General features: G+C 40.7%; 1 protein-coding gene across 9 annotated transcripts; it reads right to left on the reverse strand.

The window, feature by feature from the left end:
• Window positions 1-5,727: 5,727 nt before the first annotated feature.
• Window positions 5,728-18,885, reverse strand: snx16 (sorting nexin 16). 9 transcript variants are annotated; one of them, XM_047350188.1, is made up of 9 exons: window positions 18,735-18,885; window positions 17,157-17,696; window positions 16,808-16,894; window positions 14,301-14,449; window positions 13,960-14,029; window positions 11,959-12,095; window positions 11,695-11,817; window positions 9,643-9,682; window positions 7,767-7,902 (listed from the first exon to the last, which is right to left on the reverse strand). In XM_047350188.1, exons 2-8 carry the CDS (start codon window positions 17,568-17,570, stop codon window positions 9,667-9,669), a joined length of 996 nt encoding a protein of 331 aa, XP_047206144.1. In that variant the 5' UTR covers window positions 17,571-17,696; window positions 18,735-18,885; the 3' UTR covers window positions 7,767-7,902; window positions 9,643-9,666. The 9 variants fall into 9 exon arrangements, with proteins under 9 accessions (XP_047206136.1, XP_047206137.1, XP_047206139.1 ...); XM_047350187.1 differs by having other exon boundaries at window positions 9,643-9,685; XM_047350185.1 differs by having other exon boundaries at window positions 11,695-11,867.

An 18,885-nucleotide genomic window follows, 5' to 3' on the forward strand; every position in this document is an offset into this window, starting at 1 on the left:
TCATCATGACATTATGGAAAATAATGAACTTTATCACAATATGCTAATATTTTGAGAAGGACCTGTAGGTGCTTGGTGATATGGGGCCTGCGTGCACTGAAAGGGCCTGATTGTCCACAAGTTTAAGTGGTGATGCAGAAGGGACATCCGAATTTTGTGAGCGTGCCTTGACCTTCTTACACAGTCACATTCCTATAGGTTGTGTGGAACATGGTTATGCAGCGGGCTCTAATTCTAATTTAAATACAACATTAATAATCTTGAAAGCATTTCACCCACACTTTGGGAGACATTCATCCACAAGTAGCTAACTTTGATCATGAGTGCTAATTTCTTTAAATCCAAACAACAATCACTAAAAGGCTAGAAACTCAGGATAAATTCCATGCATTTTATTGTGAAAGTTGTTCATCTTAAATCTTGTGAAATTATATTATAGATGCAACTGTGAACCATGGTAAAGTGAGTATCATGATTAGGAATCGGTTAGTCTGCTTAAGCATTAAAACAACTTTAAATGAAGTAAGCTTTTTTCAGTTCCGACATCCATTTGGACAAGTAGAAGAAGCCTTTTGCTCTTGGTGAGCACTTCTGTAACGTGTCCTGTCCAGCAGAGTAGCACTCCGAATTCCTGCCTAAGTGCCCAAAATAAGCCCAACAGATTTACTTTCACAAGTGGAGCGTTACTGCTTTCTCTATAATGCTCCGCTTGATATAAATATAAAACTTTTTTAGGAAACTGCTTTGGGATTATTTAAAATGCATTGGACAAGGAGACAGAAACAAAACGGAAAAAAAGAAGAAAGAAGAGGAGAGAGGTGAGGCAAGAAGTAGACGTCTGCTTCTACACCTGCAGAAAGAGAGGCAAAAAAAAAACAAATACATATATAACAACACCAATGTTACTGTAAAGTACACAGTACTAAATAATACAAGATGTAGATTTAGTGGCAACTGCAGTTCAATATAGTGTACATCTGTGTATCTGTAAACACCTGAATCCAAACACCTGTGAGTGAAAGTGTGAGCGTGCTTGTGTATGACAAAAAAAGGGAAACACACAGTCACAATCACACATTTCCACCTTCATGCATACTCATACAAACTCACACCCAGCATAAAGACACACAAGATTGGACGCCGTACACTCACACGTGATCCCCAGACACACTCTTTACTCCCAGGTCCAGGTACCGATACCCCAGAGGGGCAAGAAGCCCCAGACTAAGGAGATGGTCCCTTTCATTCCAGGGTGGAGAAAGGCAGACCGCCTGAGCCATCAGTCCATACTAGGGCTGGCACCACCCTAGGCTTTTGCAGCCTTTTTAAAGATGATAGAAAATTTGTTTAGGCTGGTTCACTATTATAGAGAATTTCGCAATATCCACTTTTTATTCACATAGCTATGAAGTCAGTAATCATGCCATGGAAACCGCAGCAATACGATAACACAATAAACTGGACGTATTTAATGCTATTCATAGCAAAAGTCTGTTTGTTTTACTAACCAATAAAAGTGCTGTACACTGATGAAAAAAACCAAAGTAAAACACAAAAATACGAAGAGTAAAAAGATCTAGCAAGCATAAAAACAACTTAATAATTAAAAAAGTAACAATAACAACCAGTTAATAAAAAATTAAAAACCAACATCTGAAACTGAGCTCCAAGCCCAAAAGAAAAAAAAAAAAAGTGTTTTAAGAGATTTAAAAGCAGGAAGTGAGTCGTCCTGTCAGTCAGCAGTGTATGATAGAGATGAAGGGGTCATAAGAAGGAGGGCTCTAATGCTCACAACCTTGTTAATAAAAAGTGACGGAAGTTCTCACACATTTCAGTCGAATTCTTCAAACCAGCTGATTGTAGAACTTTCAGAACAATGGTTTTAAAAAAGAGGACAGTTAGAGGCAATAATATCAAAAAAATATTTTGTTTTTGCAGTTAGACAGCCGATTAGTGAGAGAACAGCAAGATAAAAGTTTTATTAAATAGACTTTCACCAAGTCAGTTAAAGGTCTAAAACATTTGGGAAAAGCAAAATTGATAAAGCAAAATAAAAAAACACAGAAATCAATAACAGTATAATGGTAGAAAACCCTTTCCTTTTCATAACAATACAGGCATATGGGTGTGCACCACTAAAAGTAACAAAATGTAATAAAACATAATTGCATCCCTATGACAGTTTATACCCATAATAATCCATTTTCAATGGGCCTGTTTATGTCAAATTCAATGAACCTGTAGCACGGTTGTATAATTTGAACTGTGTGAAGCTTCTATATACAGGGGTTGGACAATGAAACTGAAACACCTGTCATTTTAGTGTGGGAGGTTTCATGGCTAAACTGGACCAGCCTGGTAGCCAGTCTTCATTGATTGCACATTGCACCAGTAAGAGCAGAGTGTGAAGGTTCAATTAGCAGGATAAGAGCACAGTTTTGCTCAAAATATTGAAATGCACACAACATTATGGGTGACATTCCTAGAGTTCAAAAGAGGACAAATTGTTGGTGCACGTCTTGCTGGCGCATCTGTGACCAAGACAGCAAGTCTTTGTGATGTATCAAGAGCCACGGTATCCAGGGTAATGTCAGCATACCACCAAGAAGGACGAACCACATCCAACAGGATTAACTGTGGACGCAAGAGGAAGCTGTCTAAAAGGGATGTTCGGGTGCTAACCCGGATTGTATCCAAAAAACATAAAACCACGGCTGCCCAAATCACGGCAGAATTAAATGTGCACCTCAACTCTCCTGTTTCCACCAGAACTGTCCGTCAGGAGCTCCACAGGGTCAATATACACGGCCGGGCTGATATAGCCAAACCTTTGGTCACTCATGCTAATGCCAAACGTCGGTGTCAATGGTGCAAGGAGCACAACTCTTGGGCTGTGGACAATGTGAAACATGTATTGTTCTCTGATGAGTCCACCTTTACTGTTTTCCCCACATCCAGGAGAGTTACAGTGTGGAGAAGTCCCAAAGAAGCGTACCACCCAGACTGTTGCATGCCCAGAGTGAAGCATGGGGGTGGATCAGTGATGGTTTGGGCTGCCATATCATGTTTTGGAGGAGCGAGTCAGGAAACGTTTTCCTCCACCAGGATCATGTAGTGACCTGGCCACTATCCTGCAAGAAGAATGGCTTAAAATCCCTCTGACCACTGTGCAGGACTTGTATATGTCATTCCCAAGACAAACTGACGCTGTATTGGCCGCAAAAGGAGGCCCTACACCATACTAATAAATTATTGTGGTCTAAAACCAGGTGTTTCAGTTTCATTGTCTAACCCCTGTATGTACACCCTGTCACACAATTTAACTACTTTATAAGTATCAACAGGCAAGTCAGGAAAGGCAGCCCTCCAAACTGCAGTGGAAACCCTGGTTGAGTTTCCTCCATTAGTAACAGAAGGTGAAATAAACAGCTACCGTTAGATAACTGCTCCAATAGTCAAATTATCCTATTTTCCACGTCAAGTCTTGTAATTGATGATCATAAGAAAAGTATTCAAAGGAGCATGAAGATAATTATAGTTTGTAAGAATAGAGGCCAGATATAATTTCCCTAATCAGATCTATAGGTACTGAACAGTTAATGCCAATACTTCCATCTGTTCCTGACACTCCCAAAAAAGCAATATTAACATAAACTGGAAGAAAACTGATGGAGAAAAAAAGTAATAACCTTTACAAAATGTGTGCTGGGTAACTTCTCATCTAGAATTTAAGAAATATGTTAAGATAACCTGAACCTGAGTTATGTTCTTTGTGTCAAATGACAAGTTTCAAAGTTGTCCTTTAGAGAATCAGCTATTCAGCCCTTCTTTAATGCAAAGTTTACAGAAGCTGGGGAACTAAATGAAATATGGCAATGATGTTTACTAAAATCATCCAAAGTTTAAATCGACTGTCATTCATAAATCGAGTTTAGTTTATGTCATAGGATTCAAGGTGAACATACCATACAAGCAAGGTTTTCAACAAGACTGACTGAAAAGGGGGCTGAAGCTTTGACTCATCCCACCTACTCTTCATCCATGTCGAAAACGGATCAAGTGTCAGTAAAATAAACTTACTTCAGTATTTATTACTCTCTAACTAGAAAAAGACATGGATCGTATCCCATGATTGTGCCGCTTGCTGATCCAGACTGAAACCATTTATAGGCTCAGGAAAGCTTTGCAGGTGTTTTAATTAACTGATGATGGTGTGACACCAAGAACTTCCAATTTTTTTTTTTTTTACAATATTCTAGTTATCTGGGACACTGAAATTAGGGTTTTCATTATCTGTAGGCCATAATCATCTAATTTACAAGAAATAAAGGCTTGAAATATTTCACTCTGTGTCATGAATCTATACGAGTTTCACTTTCTGAAATGAGTCACAAAAAATATGTAACTTTTTGATGTACCTGTGTTCACAGGTCACACAAATTTGATGTTTCTTTTTAAAAATTTAAAATGCAAAACTGTTTTTTCCTTTTTGCCTCACCAACAACTATACATGCAATATTTTAAAGCAAACAATGTATTCAAACCTTTGTAGAAAATGAATCTATGTTTATTTGGAATAAAGGAAAAATACAACAAGAACAGGATATGGGTCACTTGCTGCATTTAGACAAATTTAACGAAAGGGCGGCAAGTCTGCTACGCAGTAAAAATGCCAGGATGTTCTTGTTCCTACTTATGTAATTAGAATATTATAGAAATATCCTTGATTGTCCCTTAGTGGGGAGATTCAGGTCTACCAGCAGCAAAGTGACAGGCAAATGAAAGCATGCAGATTCACACAAAGGTAAAAAGGCTTTCCTTTTACCTGCTGAAGCATCATCACAGCATGATGTTTCACTGTGGGAACAAGGTGTTCAGGTGGATGTCTGAGATTGTTTTCCACGACTGATAGCATTTCATATGTCGGTCAAACTGTCTAATTGTGGTCTTATCAAAAGAGCACGTTTTCTGTCTCCTACATGGCTTGTGGCAAATTCCAAACAGGATGTCTTACAATTGCGTTCTTCTGGCCTCTAGATTTGTGGGGTGCACAACTGAGAGTTGTCCTGTCAATAGATGTCACCTGAGCTGTGGATCACTGCTGCTCCTCCACAGTTACCATGGACTTCTTGGCTGCTTCTCTTCTAGCCTGGCCTCTGTTTAAGTGGACAACCATGTCTTCCCACATGAGCTTTACAGTGCTCCAGTAATGTTCAAAGGCTGGGATAGGTTTCTAAATTTATATTTGCAGAAAAATGTGAAGACCATGCCTCATCCCCCCCCCCCATTTATGTTCAATAATGTTTAGGTCCTTCACAAAAAATCCCAATGCAATACATTAAGGTTTGTGGTTTTAACAAGACAAAAAGGAGAAAGGTTCCAGTGGTATTATTGTGTGAGGTACTGTAGTTGTGCTGTTGAAAAGAATGCTCTTTGAACCCATAGGATCGTATTAAGCAAAGCGAAAACACGACAATGTGTACAGGGCCAACCCTATTAAAGTTTTATAGGCATAATAAAAGATGGAAATGTTGGCAAACTCCATCATCTTGAACATAAAGCCTGTCATAAGTTTAATGTGACTAAAATGGGCCCCATCTGAGTAATCCGCCATCAGAAACTCCATCCAGTGAACGGCACTCAGTAATACCTGTACTACAGATAAAAAGTAATCATATGAAGTTTTGGATCCTTTTTTTCCCCTTAAAAAGTCTAATTCACACCACCTTCACAGCAACCAGATCCGAAGTTTTATTTCACAAAAAGCTGGAACCATTACTTGCCATGGTAACACAGACTTTAAACATAAAAAAAACAGAAAACAAATATATGTGTATTCAACGTTACTCCCTCTTTAATCATGTGAATATATATTTTTTATACCCGATAAGCAGTGCGTATAACAGTGTCTACAGTATCCATTTCAACTCTTGGGCCTTGTTGCACCAAATGTTATTCATGTATATATTTTATAGTGAAATTACAGGCTATCAGCAAAGATTCAGTGAGTGTGATATTACAAAACCATAGTATTTTGTCTATTCAAAACCATAATACATACACAAGAGTGTTATTTAAAACCTTTCCGTCAGAAGGAGAGATGATATGTTTCATGTCCTGCACAAATCTATAAAGCAATCCAAACACATTGGAAGAAAAGCTAAGAAAAAAACCTTTCAAGGCACTTAATTATGCAAGAAGCAAATATACAGTAAAGCACAGACCATAAACAAAACAAATATTAACATTTTAGACCCAGTTAGAAATCAAAAGATTTTAGTAATCAAAAAAGCATGTTTCTGTCTTAGAAATAGTAAAAACAACATCTGAGCAATCGTTCGTCATTCATCCATAAAGTGCAAAACCTGACCTGTTCCAGGCGAGCAAGAGACAACATCAGCTATTAAACCCTCATTAACTGATGATTAAAGAGCGAAAGCCACAGATGGTGAGCACACATGGCCACCATATGATACATCTGCCTCTTGAGCATTGCTTAGATTAAAAAAATATGGCTTGTATGGGTGACTTGTTCACCAGGAACAGTCGAGTTGTGATGTTTTTAGAGTGGTGGCCTGTTAGCCTTTCAGCTTTAGAGTATTTATTTGTCCTAAGTAGCACCATTTGTGATGTAAAAGATGGGCTTCCATTCACATCTCTTTACCAATTCTTGGCTTAACCCGATCTTTCTCTCATAGTTTCAGCATGCTGGAGCTCACGGCCACTTGGATGATCAAGTCATCTGAACATCCTGTCAACTGCGATAGGTGGGAAGAACAAAAAACGAGGCGTTTGTGGTTCATCTTGGGAAAACAACCAAATCTGACTTAGTGTTGACATATTTCATAGCAAGTTAAATGCATTAAGCACCAGGAGCAAATCATTTTTACCTTTATCACAATAATCTAGAGTCCAATGTCTTAAAGTGCACATGGTAATGTAAAATCTTCAACCAAAGCTGCATGTTAACATGGATGCATGGAGGAGAGAAGGAAAAGCTTTAAGTAAACTGGCTGAAATGTTTCTTTAGTGTTACCTACATTACCACACAATGATTGTAGTCTAACCTACTAACAGGATCAGATGCCGGTTAAGGTTTTTCTTCTGTTTAAAACGTAATGAAATGATGATCTGTGTTCATATCAGCTATGGCATGTCATGTCTCCATCTTGGTTCTGTACGTTGCAGCTTCCATACCACACTTGGCACTTAAAGCAAGAGGGAATGTTGGCTTCTGGGTGAAAACTGACCAATAACATAAACTTTCTTTACACTAGCAGTGAGTGGCAGTACAAAGTACCTGCATACTGACCATAAAATAACCCACCTGGTCCTTTACCTGTGACGTAATAATTTATAGCTGCTCAGATAGCCGCAGGCACCGTCTCTCCGTTTGGAGAAGACCTTTTCTCAAAAGGCAATAAATGTCTGAGACGGTCATGGTTCATTTTGTTGCAGATTGTCATCAAAGCCTTCAGGTTGTTTATGGTGGCAGAATCACAGACGCTCAACCTGACAAACGCAGGAGGAGGTTTGAGCGCAAACGGGTCAGTTCAGTCTGAGGTTCTCAGGTTTTATAAAGTGTTTTAGGTGCCAGATAAAATAACCCACATGACGTGTCAGTGTGAAACCATTTCCTTTCAACTCAACGCGCCGTCGGATCAAACTCGGGCTCTTTCATGTCAAACAGCAGTTCCAGCCTGAAAAGTGGAGATAGGCGATGTGATGTGAAGGCAAAACAGGTGGACGATGGAGGGCAATACGAGAACGGACAGGGCTTGGCGCTAATCCTCAGTTTTCTTGTGGAACAGCTGAGTGACCTGGATGACCGGCGGAGAGGCGCTGAGAGATGGCCTGCACCAACAGGCAGAGGACCGCACCGGCTGGAGCTGACACCTGTCACTGCAGAGACACAACGTTCATTTCATGGATTTCTGCAAAGAAAACTCTGAGTAATCTATAACTCAGACAACACAACTAATGACAAACTGACAGGACTATACAAGAAATGCAGAAATAAGATGTATGGTGCTTTGCAAAAGTATTCATACCGCTTGAACTTTTCCACATTTTGTCATATTGTCAGAAAGCTCAGCGTAGTTTTTTGGGATTTTAAGTAATAGATTAATGAAGTAGTGCATAATTGTGAAGTGGAAAGAAAATTATATAAGATTTGAATTTAACAGTAAAAATCTGAAAGTGTGATGAACATTTGCATTCAGCCAATAAAGTCAACATTTTTGAGAGCCTCCTAATCCACAGTTACATCCTCAAGTCTTTAAGCCACCATATGGAGACTATCTGTCCTTTCTTTGCTAAATAACTGGAGTTCATTCATATGGACAGCGTCTGTGAACATCAATGTTCAAATCTTGCCAACTGAACCTACATACAATGTTTTGTATGTAGGTTCAGAGTTCCTATGGAGTCCATAAAACGGCTGTCCTGTCAACAGACTCTCCTACCTGAGCTCTGGATCTCTGCAGTTCCTCCAGAGATATTAACACCCTCTTGGCTGCTTCTCTGATTTATTCCCCTCCTTGTCAGTTTAGATGGACGGCCATGTCTTGGAAGGTTTGCGGTTTTGAAAAGACATTTTGGTTTTCTTGGCTTGTGCAAAATTTATTGAAGTTTGTTGCTGGAATGTGATTAAATCGGGGAAAGGCCGAGACGTGTAAATACTTTTGCAAGGACCCGCAGGGTTATGAACCAGCCATTGGAAGAGACCGACACAGTGAGCACACACATCGCCGTGTGAGAGGCATTTAGAGAACGTGTTAGTTTTAGGTTTGAGAAGCCCAGAACATTGCAGCACCATAAATCCACACCACAGCTGGGGTCCCGAGTCTTTTTAAGGTCACTCAACACCTCACGTCACATGAGAAACTTCAAATCAGCCTGGTATTTTGAAGCCATTTTCCAATGCATTTCTGTGGCCTGCAGCGATGTTTTCACTCTGAACAGCAGCTGCCAAGCCTCTGGAAGTATAACACCAGGCTTTGAAAGATGTCAGCGTGTCCATGCACTGTAATCATGTGAGGGAGGAGATAGTTGAACTTGGCATGGTAAAACGAAACTCATCCCAGCTTTAAAATCAGTTTCTATATAAACAACACTTACAGTGCTGTGAAAGTATTTATCCCCCCTTGCAGGGTTCTTATGTTTTGCCCATTTTTTTACACTTAACCGTTTCAGATCATTAAACCAATACTATCAAAGCTATCCAAACCAGCCTAACTTTAATATCAGGTTAGTATGAATAGCCTCGACCCTTGATAAGATCAATCATCATTACAAAACTAGTTCTTGCATTCATTCTTATCTTTATTAAAATATGCTTGAACATCTGAAGCATTAAAGTGTGGGAAAACAAGCAAAAACTGCAGAAAGCTGCAAGGAGGCAAACGTGTTTCCACAGCAACATAAAACAGACTTCCTGCAGCCAGTACAGACAGGAAAGACGCCACAGTTAGCTGCACATTTAGCATGCCGCATTTGGACGTGGAACAAAAAACAAAAGAGCTGAGTCCATGTTTGAACACCCTGACATCACATTGCAGAGCATGTTTACAGCACAGGTTATGGGATGCATGTTGCTAATGAGAACAAGTATGCCGCCTGACGAGCTAGCTTTCAGAATACCTGACAAGTCAGGCCGCTCTGCTTTCAGACTGCAGCTGCACTGCTGTGAAATATGCAGGTAAAAAAAACATCACAAGGCAGAACACTTTAAAAACTAGAATAACCATAATGACAATATTAGTTACTGATTAGTTAGCAAATCTTCTTTTAAAACTGTTTAAATGTACAAAGCAGAGTTAAAATGTGTCTTTGGCAGCAGTGTTAGCTAGCATCCCCAGGAACGCTTTTATAATCTTGTTTCTGGAACCGTTTTCTATTCTTCTAGGCAAATCTGCTCAGATTTATCCAGATTGGTTTTGACAGAGCTCATGTTCACCTCCTGAAGCCTATTTCCTGATATCTTAGAGGTATTCTTCATGTTTTCCACCATCATATGTGACTGCAGGGGAGACACCAACAAGGTCATACTCCCTGCATACTCAACCAACAGTCATGTCCCTGAGGGTCTTTGAATTTTCTAAAATATTTGAGCAGACCTTCAGCAAGCAGTTGTGTGTTTTTTCCACTCTAATTCAGCTGACATTCCCGTTCTCAAGGTTTTCTGGATGATACCAGAAAACACAATTTTTATCCTCGTCTGTAGGAAGCACAGATCGGATTACTGGAGTATTTATGCTTTTGCTGAAAATATTACAACACTTTTTTCACTACAGCTTTTAAAACCTGGACTACATCAGTCTGCTTGAAATCAATAGTTACTCCCATGGAACTGAGTTAAGTGATAAATTCATAACAAGGAAAGGTCTAAGCCATGAAAGGGATTAAGGAGACATGTCTTTTCATTTCTTCTCAGCTTTACAGATGGGTACAGTGCCTTGCAAAAGTATTCATTCACACAGGAACATGCGTTGATCTCAAGCGTTCTGTTCTAACCCTGGATGAATGTTTAGACTTGTTCTTCAGCTGGTAGGTGAACCTCTGCCCAAGGTCCAAGTCTTTTGCAGCCTCTAACTAGTTTTCTTTCAGGATGGCCCTGTATTTAGTACCATTCATCTTTACATCAACTCTTCACTAGCTTCTCTGGTACTGTTGAAGAAAATCCTCCCCATATCATGTTGCTGCAACCACCATGTTTCATAGTGGAGATGTGGTGTTCTGTCACACACACAGTGTTTGGTATTTAGGCCAAAAGGTTCGGTTCTGGTCTCATCCGTCTAGATCACCTTCTTCCACATGTTTGCTGTGTCCCCTATAGGGCTTGTGGTGAACACCAAATGGAGCTTCTTGAGGCTTTCTTTCAACATTGACTTTTTTATTCCCTGTCTTCCCATGGAAGTCAGATTTGGGGAGAATATAGCTAACAGCTGTCTTTTCTTTCAATAGTCACACCCTAGCTTTGGATCTCTGCAGCTCCTCCAGAGTCACCAGGGGCCTCTTGGTTGCTTCTCTAAATAACGCGCTCCTTGCATGACCTGTAAGTTTAAGTGGAGGTCCATGATTCAGATGGTCTGCAGCTGTGTCGTGCTCTATGTCCGGATGAACAGTGCTCTGATTGATGTGCAATGTTTTATAACCTAAGCCAACTTTTAACTTGTCCACCTCTGTTAACCATGCAGCCACAATAAAGGCTTTCATCTTAATTGCATTCAACTTTCTCCCTGACTTGTCTGCTGTGTTCCTTGGTTTTCATGATGCTGTTTGTTCTCTAAGAAACCTCTGAGGCCTTCACAGAACAGCTGGATTTACACTGAGATTAAATGACACACAGGTTGACTCTGTTAACTAGTCAACTTCTGAAAGCAATTGGGCACAGTGTGTTTTATTTAGGGGTATTTGTGTAAAATGGGGCTGAATATAAATGCATGCATTATGGTTCTCTGATGACAAATTGTAAAAACTTTTAGAATGCACCTTTTGCAAGGCATTGTTTGTGACTGGAAAAATCCAATATGAAGCTTTAATTCACAAATTTGTCAAAATACTTTGCATCATTTATTCTGCATTGAATAAAGTCTTGGCAGGAGAGGCAGAAAAGGTTAGAATTAACATCAACAGAGTGGAGCATCCGCTCTTACATCTGTTTAGTATTTGTTGTTTGGGTGTGTCATTTACCTCGCGTCGTCAGGGATGTCCTGATCAGCCTCTGCTGCGGACGACTCCACATCAGCGTCTGCACTGCTCTCGCTTCCCTGAGCCGACAGACCACACGGAGACCCCGGGATCGCGCATCCTCCACTGCAACGGCCGTGCACACACATCGATCGGCAAGGAACAATAAAAACCTCCTGCAAATAATGTGGCTCTATGTGCACCCATCCTTATTCCAACAACTACCGCATTCATTCAGGTGGTCAATGTTTGCACACGTCTACTCACTTGACGTGCTTCTCCAGTATCAGGATGGTCTGCTCCCTCTCCTGCAGTTTCCTCTTTAGTGAGTCGATCTCTTTCTGCTTCTCCAGCAGCTCCTTCTGGAGGCGGTAGTTGCTTTCCTCGAGAGTCTCACAGAATGCCTGAAGGGAGGAAAATTAATTAGACTGTTACATCTATACGTTTAATGTATGACAGACCAAGACAAAGTTTGTTTTACCAAATAAAAACCTGAAAAGTGTGGTATGTATTCATATCGATGCCACACTATGAACACCCATAAATCAGGTCAGGGATAAAGCTGTAGAGAAGTGAACTTTTTGATAGGCTGCTTCTACCACACCTCCCCAGGAGGATTTCAATTTCAACATAATTGGGGCTAAATATAGAACAATATGGGAAGAAAACCTGTTAGGCTGCAGAAGACTTGAGATCGGGGCAGAGGCTCAGCTTCTAGCAAAACAACAACACAAAACTAAAGCTAGAGCTACATGGATGGTTTTATTTGAAGCATATTCATTGGTTAGAATGGCCCAGTCAAAGTCCAGAGCTAAATCTCTATCCAGTCTGTTCTGAAAAGCAAAATGGGCAAATATTTCAGAGGCAAGATGTGCAAAGTTAGCAGAAATGTACAACAAAACTTTCAAATTTGTTTTGTACAAAGTTTAGGAAACTGTTTTATTTCCATTCCTCAAGCATGCGCTACTTTGTGCATAATCTTGTTGGTCTATCACATTGAATCCCAAAGAAATACATCGAAATTACTGTTACATAACAAACAGTGAACACGTTCAACAACTATCCAGTAGAAAGTGAATTTAACAAAAGCTGAAACATGTGGAACCTGAATACTATTAACCCACTCCATCCATCACACAGTGGTGATTGCTCTAAGACTGCAAGGGAAGCCCAGCTTCCCCTAAAATGTCAAAAAAATAAGTGATCAAATATATACTGATGTGTGTACATGTTATTGACTAAATATGTGCTACAACGCGCTCAACTTTTGTTCAGAATCAACTTCTTATCGCTGGTAACGACGCAACTTTCCTCTCACTCATTTCTGCAGCTTCACAGCTTTAAACAGTGAGTTGAATAGTGAAGCAAAAATGCTGGGCTTTGTCCCCCCCATCAGACGCTCAGCGTCTCTGGGGGTCTATGGGGCAGTGGGCTGGCCTCAACTGGCCCGGACGCTCAGCTTTTGCATGATGATTGGATGATCTGTCTCAGGCTGAATCTCTTTTTCATTGACAGCGAAATGAGCGAATCAGCGATCTTGAAATTGAGCTTCCCCTCCTTGAAAGACCAGCATCCGCCACTGTTAAAACATATATGTAAAATCATTACGATACCAGAGGCTGACTGGGTAACATTTAATCAGGAACCCAACAAACATGAGGCTTGTCATTTATCAGCACCTGACTGCCAGCTGTGTCTTGTTTCATTCACAAGATTCAGAAACTACGACCCTGCTCAGTTTCCATTTGACTTTAAGATGAATCTTTACATCAGTTGTAGACTCAGGAAAACCATAAGATCCAGTCAGACCACCTTTTCGTTCCAGATGAACACAACGTTTATAAACAGCTTCAATTAAAAAGTGTCCTTGGGTAAATTTCAGGATCCTTCCTGAATGACCTTCCTTTGCAAAAGGATGGTGCTGGTTGGGGTTTTTCTTGCCCAGCCAGCCATCAGAAACTGAGCAGGAGAGCAAAACTGCTCTAACACAGAGTTCTCCAACATCAAAAATCTATCATTTTATGTGTTACAGCTTCGTACCATGTGTTCAAAAATAATCCCAGCTATTAATACGACTCAAGCAACATAAAAATACATTAATGTCTAAATCTATGAATAATAAAATTTGAATTCCTGTTTGTTTGCACAGAATAGCCTCCTGATTGCAGTCCATGTGTATATATAGAGAGGGGAAGTGAGCCCTCATCAATAAGGGATGTTACAGTGTTTGTAATAATTTCTATCCCTTCTAAGTCTGTGCATTCCTACCCTGCTCTCCTCGAGGCTATCAAAAGGCCCAGGCGGGTCATCGAGGCACAGAAACTCCCTCACTGGAAGGCTGTCAAGGAGAGGAAAACACCAAAACATAACCATGCATAAATGTTTAGACCAAATTAATGAAAATGTGACACTAAAAACTGTTTATATTAGTCAGATATTGAAGCTAACTTTCTGTTTAGTTGAGATTTGTTGGCAAAAGTGACAATAAAGAGCTGAATCAGCAGTGTCTGCCAGTAATTTGTTCAAATGATCAAAATTAGAGTTTAATCCCAGAACAAATAATCAAGCAAATATGATTGAAATAGCCACATCCCAGTTGTGTTAGGTACCAGTTGCCGATGTCTTTGTGTGCAACCAAGTTCTGCAGAAAAGCCTGTAGTCCCAGCTGCCTGTCCTCCAGGAAGTTGCTGTCGTAGTTGTCTTTAAACCACCTCTTAGGAGGCAGCGAGAGCCGGAAGCCAGGGAACATTTCCTTTAGCTGGAAGGAGAGCACACACACACACACACACACACACACACACACACACACACACACAGTAAAAGGTTAATATCAAAACATCATGCTCACATAAAGCAACACCATTAACAGGAAAATGACCAAAGTGGGTTGCCGGTTTGAACCGTCCGTCTCAGTCATTGTGTCCTTGAGCAAGACCCTTCCCTCGTCTTACCTGCTGATGGTGGTCAGTGACTCGGTGGCGCTGATTGTATGGCAGCCTCACTTCTGTTGGTCTCCTCCATTGCTGCTGTGGCTACAATGTAGCTCACCAGTGTCAGTGTGTGAATGAATGGGTGGATGACTGAATGTAGTGTAAAGCTCTTTGGAGTCTCTGTGGATTTGATAAATCGCTATACAAGTTCAGGCCATTTCCCATAGAAGACTTTCAACAATAAGGGAACACCCTCTATTCAAAAACAGCCATTGTAGTGAAGAACAAAACCTATACAGCCTCTGCAATTATTCTCTGCTTACAAACTACAAAGTGACTCTAATTCCTCCTTTGACACCAAACCTGCTGAGGTTTATCACACCTAGAATGTTGAAGGTTTCCTGCCATGGATGTATCGTTTAGTTTTATTAGGGATGGCTACCTTACACATTTGAGCCAATATGGTACCGATACTGGTACTCAACAGTACCAGTTTTCCGTACTTTGCGTGTGCTCACGTGATAATAAATGCTAATTCGTTTATTAATAAAATCTCAAATGTTTTCCATATAACATTTATTTCTCAAAATACAAACTTTAATGAATAAATCAAAACAACACCCAGCTGTTTGTATTGTAACATCTAAGTTGTTTCCAACATTTCTTCAACATTAAAACCCTTAATTGACCATGCAGTGTAATGCACAAATTAAAACCCAGCCATGTTGCTGTCTGCAGACGAGTCGCTAACGAATGCAGGCGTGCTAACGGTGCTGTGTACCAGGAGTAGGAGAGTTAGCCCTGGGGAGTTTTGACGTAAAAACTAAATTTGCCGCTCTTTAAGACCACACTTGGGGGGGCTGCAGGAGCATTCTCAGATTAGCCTTGCACATTGCATCACAAATATTGCAGCGAGCCATACTTTCCAGCGCTTTCTATCAGCCATACTTGCTTTGTTGACTGTATGAGTGGCTACTAACGTGATTGCGCTCTTGTATGTGGAAAGCTGTGTTCATGTCCGGCATGGAAAATCGTCCACTCTTCCACTCCCTCAGTGTCACAACGATACGTTTAGGTACCAAAACATGGTAAGGTTTGATTTTACGTGAATCGCCATGCCGTCCCCAAGCTAATTCTGTGATGAATGCTCTCCTTGACCCATCATGTCCTGAAAGGTTTTTAGTTGTGCCATTTGCGTTCAGTTTTTAGATGATTGCTTTGTTCAACGTTTGAAGCTCAAGTATTTTAGAACCTTTAAAATTCTCCACGGCTTTCTCCCTGACCCGTCCGCTCTGCTCACTGCTGTTCTCTAACAAACCTCTGAGGCCTTCACTGCAAAACTGTATTTATACTGAGTTTAAATTACTCACAGATGGCCTGTTATTAGAAATGAGGTTACTTCTGAAGGCAGCTGGTTGTGCTGGATTTTATTTAGGGGTGTCAAAGTAATTGGGGGTCATTATAAATGTATATCACTGTTTACAGATTTTTACTTGTAAATCAATTTTAAAACAATGTCTAATTTTACTCCAACGTCACATGCATGCTCTATTTTGTAATGGCCTATCAGATAAAATGACAGTTAAATAAACTGGTCTTTATGTTTGCAATGAGACAAAATGTGAAAAAATGTTAAATGAATACCTTAAATAAATACTTTTTGTAAAAAGCTGGTTCTGTAATGAACTCTACTTTCCATGCTGTAAACAATCACTGGCATTAGCTAGCTAGCTAACCTTACACACAGGCTGGATAAAGCAGTCTTCCTCTGGAGATTTGGTGCTGATAACGCAGTGGATGAAATTATCGATGTTTTCCATGTAAATAATCAGTGCAAACAGTGATATTTCAGCAGTTAAAAATACTGCATGGTTTTTGGAGGTGTCTGCTGAAAAAGATTAAAGGAAGTTAGAGAGGATGCATATCTATCCTGTCTTATCTTTAATCTTCTTGGCTGCACAGTTATGTGTTTGCATCAGCTTTTACTTTCCTCTCCCTCCTGCCCACTGCAAAAAGCTTCATGCAGCTCTGACCGCTTTCACTGCACACTCAAAGCAAAGCAGCCTGATAGCCAACGGCCGATAACAGAGTGTTTGCAAACACCAGTGGGAGATAACAAAAATGGAGCAGAAAATGTCTGTGACATCGGGGACAGTTGCATATGAGCACAGCAAAACCAAACCCACCTTGTCGTTGAGTCTGGAGAAGTCAGTGTACCTTCTAAACACAACCCAGCTCTCATCTGGACTCTTCCTGACCAGGACCTTATAAACCTGCAGAGGATAAAAACTGTATTTAACCAGTACAAGTGTAGGAAACATGTACATTGAAATAATCTGTACATTGGCTTTTATTGACACTCTATTCTTTACATGAATACACAATATTGAAACCTCTGATTATCAGGATTACAAGACTATTTGTATTTTTATTGTTATCTGTGTAAGTAAACTGATAATCAGTACACAGTCCTAACCATAGAGTTATGGATAATGTTTCCATAGTTTCAGATTAATTATATCTTCAAGTTCTTACCGTGAACTTGGCTCTCTCCTCCATGACCTCGTACCCCAGGACTGTGGGGGTGATCGGTCTGTCCTCCGCTTGCTTGCTCCCAGCAGGATCCGACACGGACCGAGGACATGCCGAATACTGGACCGAAGTGTCCAGCATCCCGTTCACCCTGGCCCGTGTCAAGGGGGTCTGCAGCGGCGGCGGGGTCAGGCTGCGGTTGGCTCTGTCCATGCAGCGTGACTGACGCCGTGAACCCGATCCTTCGCCAATTCGTCCCCGCTCGTCCCCTGCCGACCTGGTGATGGGGGACGAGGACTCCGAGCTGGTTGAGACGCTTCCAAGAGACGCAGCCCGCTGCGGCCGCCTCAGCTTGCCACCGCCGCCTGACAAAGATCTGTCCATGGGGACAGGGACAGGCACGAAGGGTGAAGCCATCTCCCTGAGTTTAATGCTTCTCGTCGCCCTACAACTGCAGCTGGACCCAAGGCGTTTCACACCAACACAGACCTTGGCTGGCCTCAGTAGTGTTGTATGATGATGGGGTCTAACAGTGATGTTCAGCTGGAGGAAGACATTGACTGTGAGGGCCCTGTAGACACAGTACTAAAGTATTGTAATTTTTAATTATTATTTTATAATTAATCTCCAGATTTTAGAGGAAAAACCTCTCACTGATGAAAATGTAGTATGTTCTATGTTTTAACTCTGGCATAAAGGCACCAGACTGTAAAGAGAAATGAATTATTGATTATGGCCACATGTAATTGATAATTCATGAATTTTACAACAACAGCAGAAATTACAGTGCAGAATTTTTTTTTAAAGATACTATCCAGAGGTGTACTTTTTCCACTAACAAATGCACAATACGAAGAAATACTCAGCAAGCTAATAAAGTGTGGATTTCCTCTTGGGGATTTGAAATGATATTTGACCTGATTATAACACTCATTTGTAAGAGCACCAGATATGTCAACATTCTGAAGAAATGCATAAAAACAAAAAGCGCAAACATTAAAAAAACAACACGTCCATGGTGTTTTATTACTCTGCAAACCTTGGTGAAACGTGGCCTGGATGCAACGCGTTAGCTAAACGCGAGCAGTCTGTAAGTCGTACGTTAGCATAAATATGCGACACCGTATCTAATATTCAACAAATTAAATTAGCCAGGACGTAAACAGCCTTTCGGTATTATGTGAAGATCACCTCCAACAGAATGTGCAAACCTTAGTCTGAGTTCACATGTCTTTCACAGGAGACACAACTACCAACAAAAACATTGCAAAACAGAAATCGCCGCCGCTTTGCCTGCTGGCTAAGGAAACTTGTCAATGTAGCAACCCAAAGTAATGAGCGTCAAGTCGCCTGAGCGGTGCCGAATTACGTAGCATATTTTAATTACTTCATAAAAGCGGTTTATGTAGTTTTAAGAAGCAGTTTTGCGGAACGCTAACGGGTAAGGTGTAAGCGGCTGAATTTTGAACAGTGTCCGGTGTGTCCACAAACCCTGACAAAATATAGGCTATTACTCATCACGCTCATCTCAGGCTAGCAAGCTACAGTGGAGAGCTTGAATAGACAACAGCTGAATCTTACCTTTAGGCTCAAAACGAAATTTCATTCTCACCCCTAATTTAATGCTTCATTTATCAGGCTAATGCCATTCATCATAGTCCTATTTATCCACAGCATTCCGCCCTTGCCTTCTTCTGTTAGCTTGTTTGAAGTCAAACAGCGGGGAGTTATG

This window comes from Girardinichthys multiradiatus, chromosome 21 (genome assembly GCF_021462225.1).
Source record: "Girardinichthys multiradiatus isolate DD_20200921_A chromosome 21, DD_fGirMul_XY1, whole genome shotgun sequence".
Lineage (NCBI taxonomy): Eukaryota > Metazoa > Chordata > Actinopteri > Cyprinodontiformes > Goodeidae > Girardinichthys > Girardinichthys multiradiatus.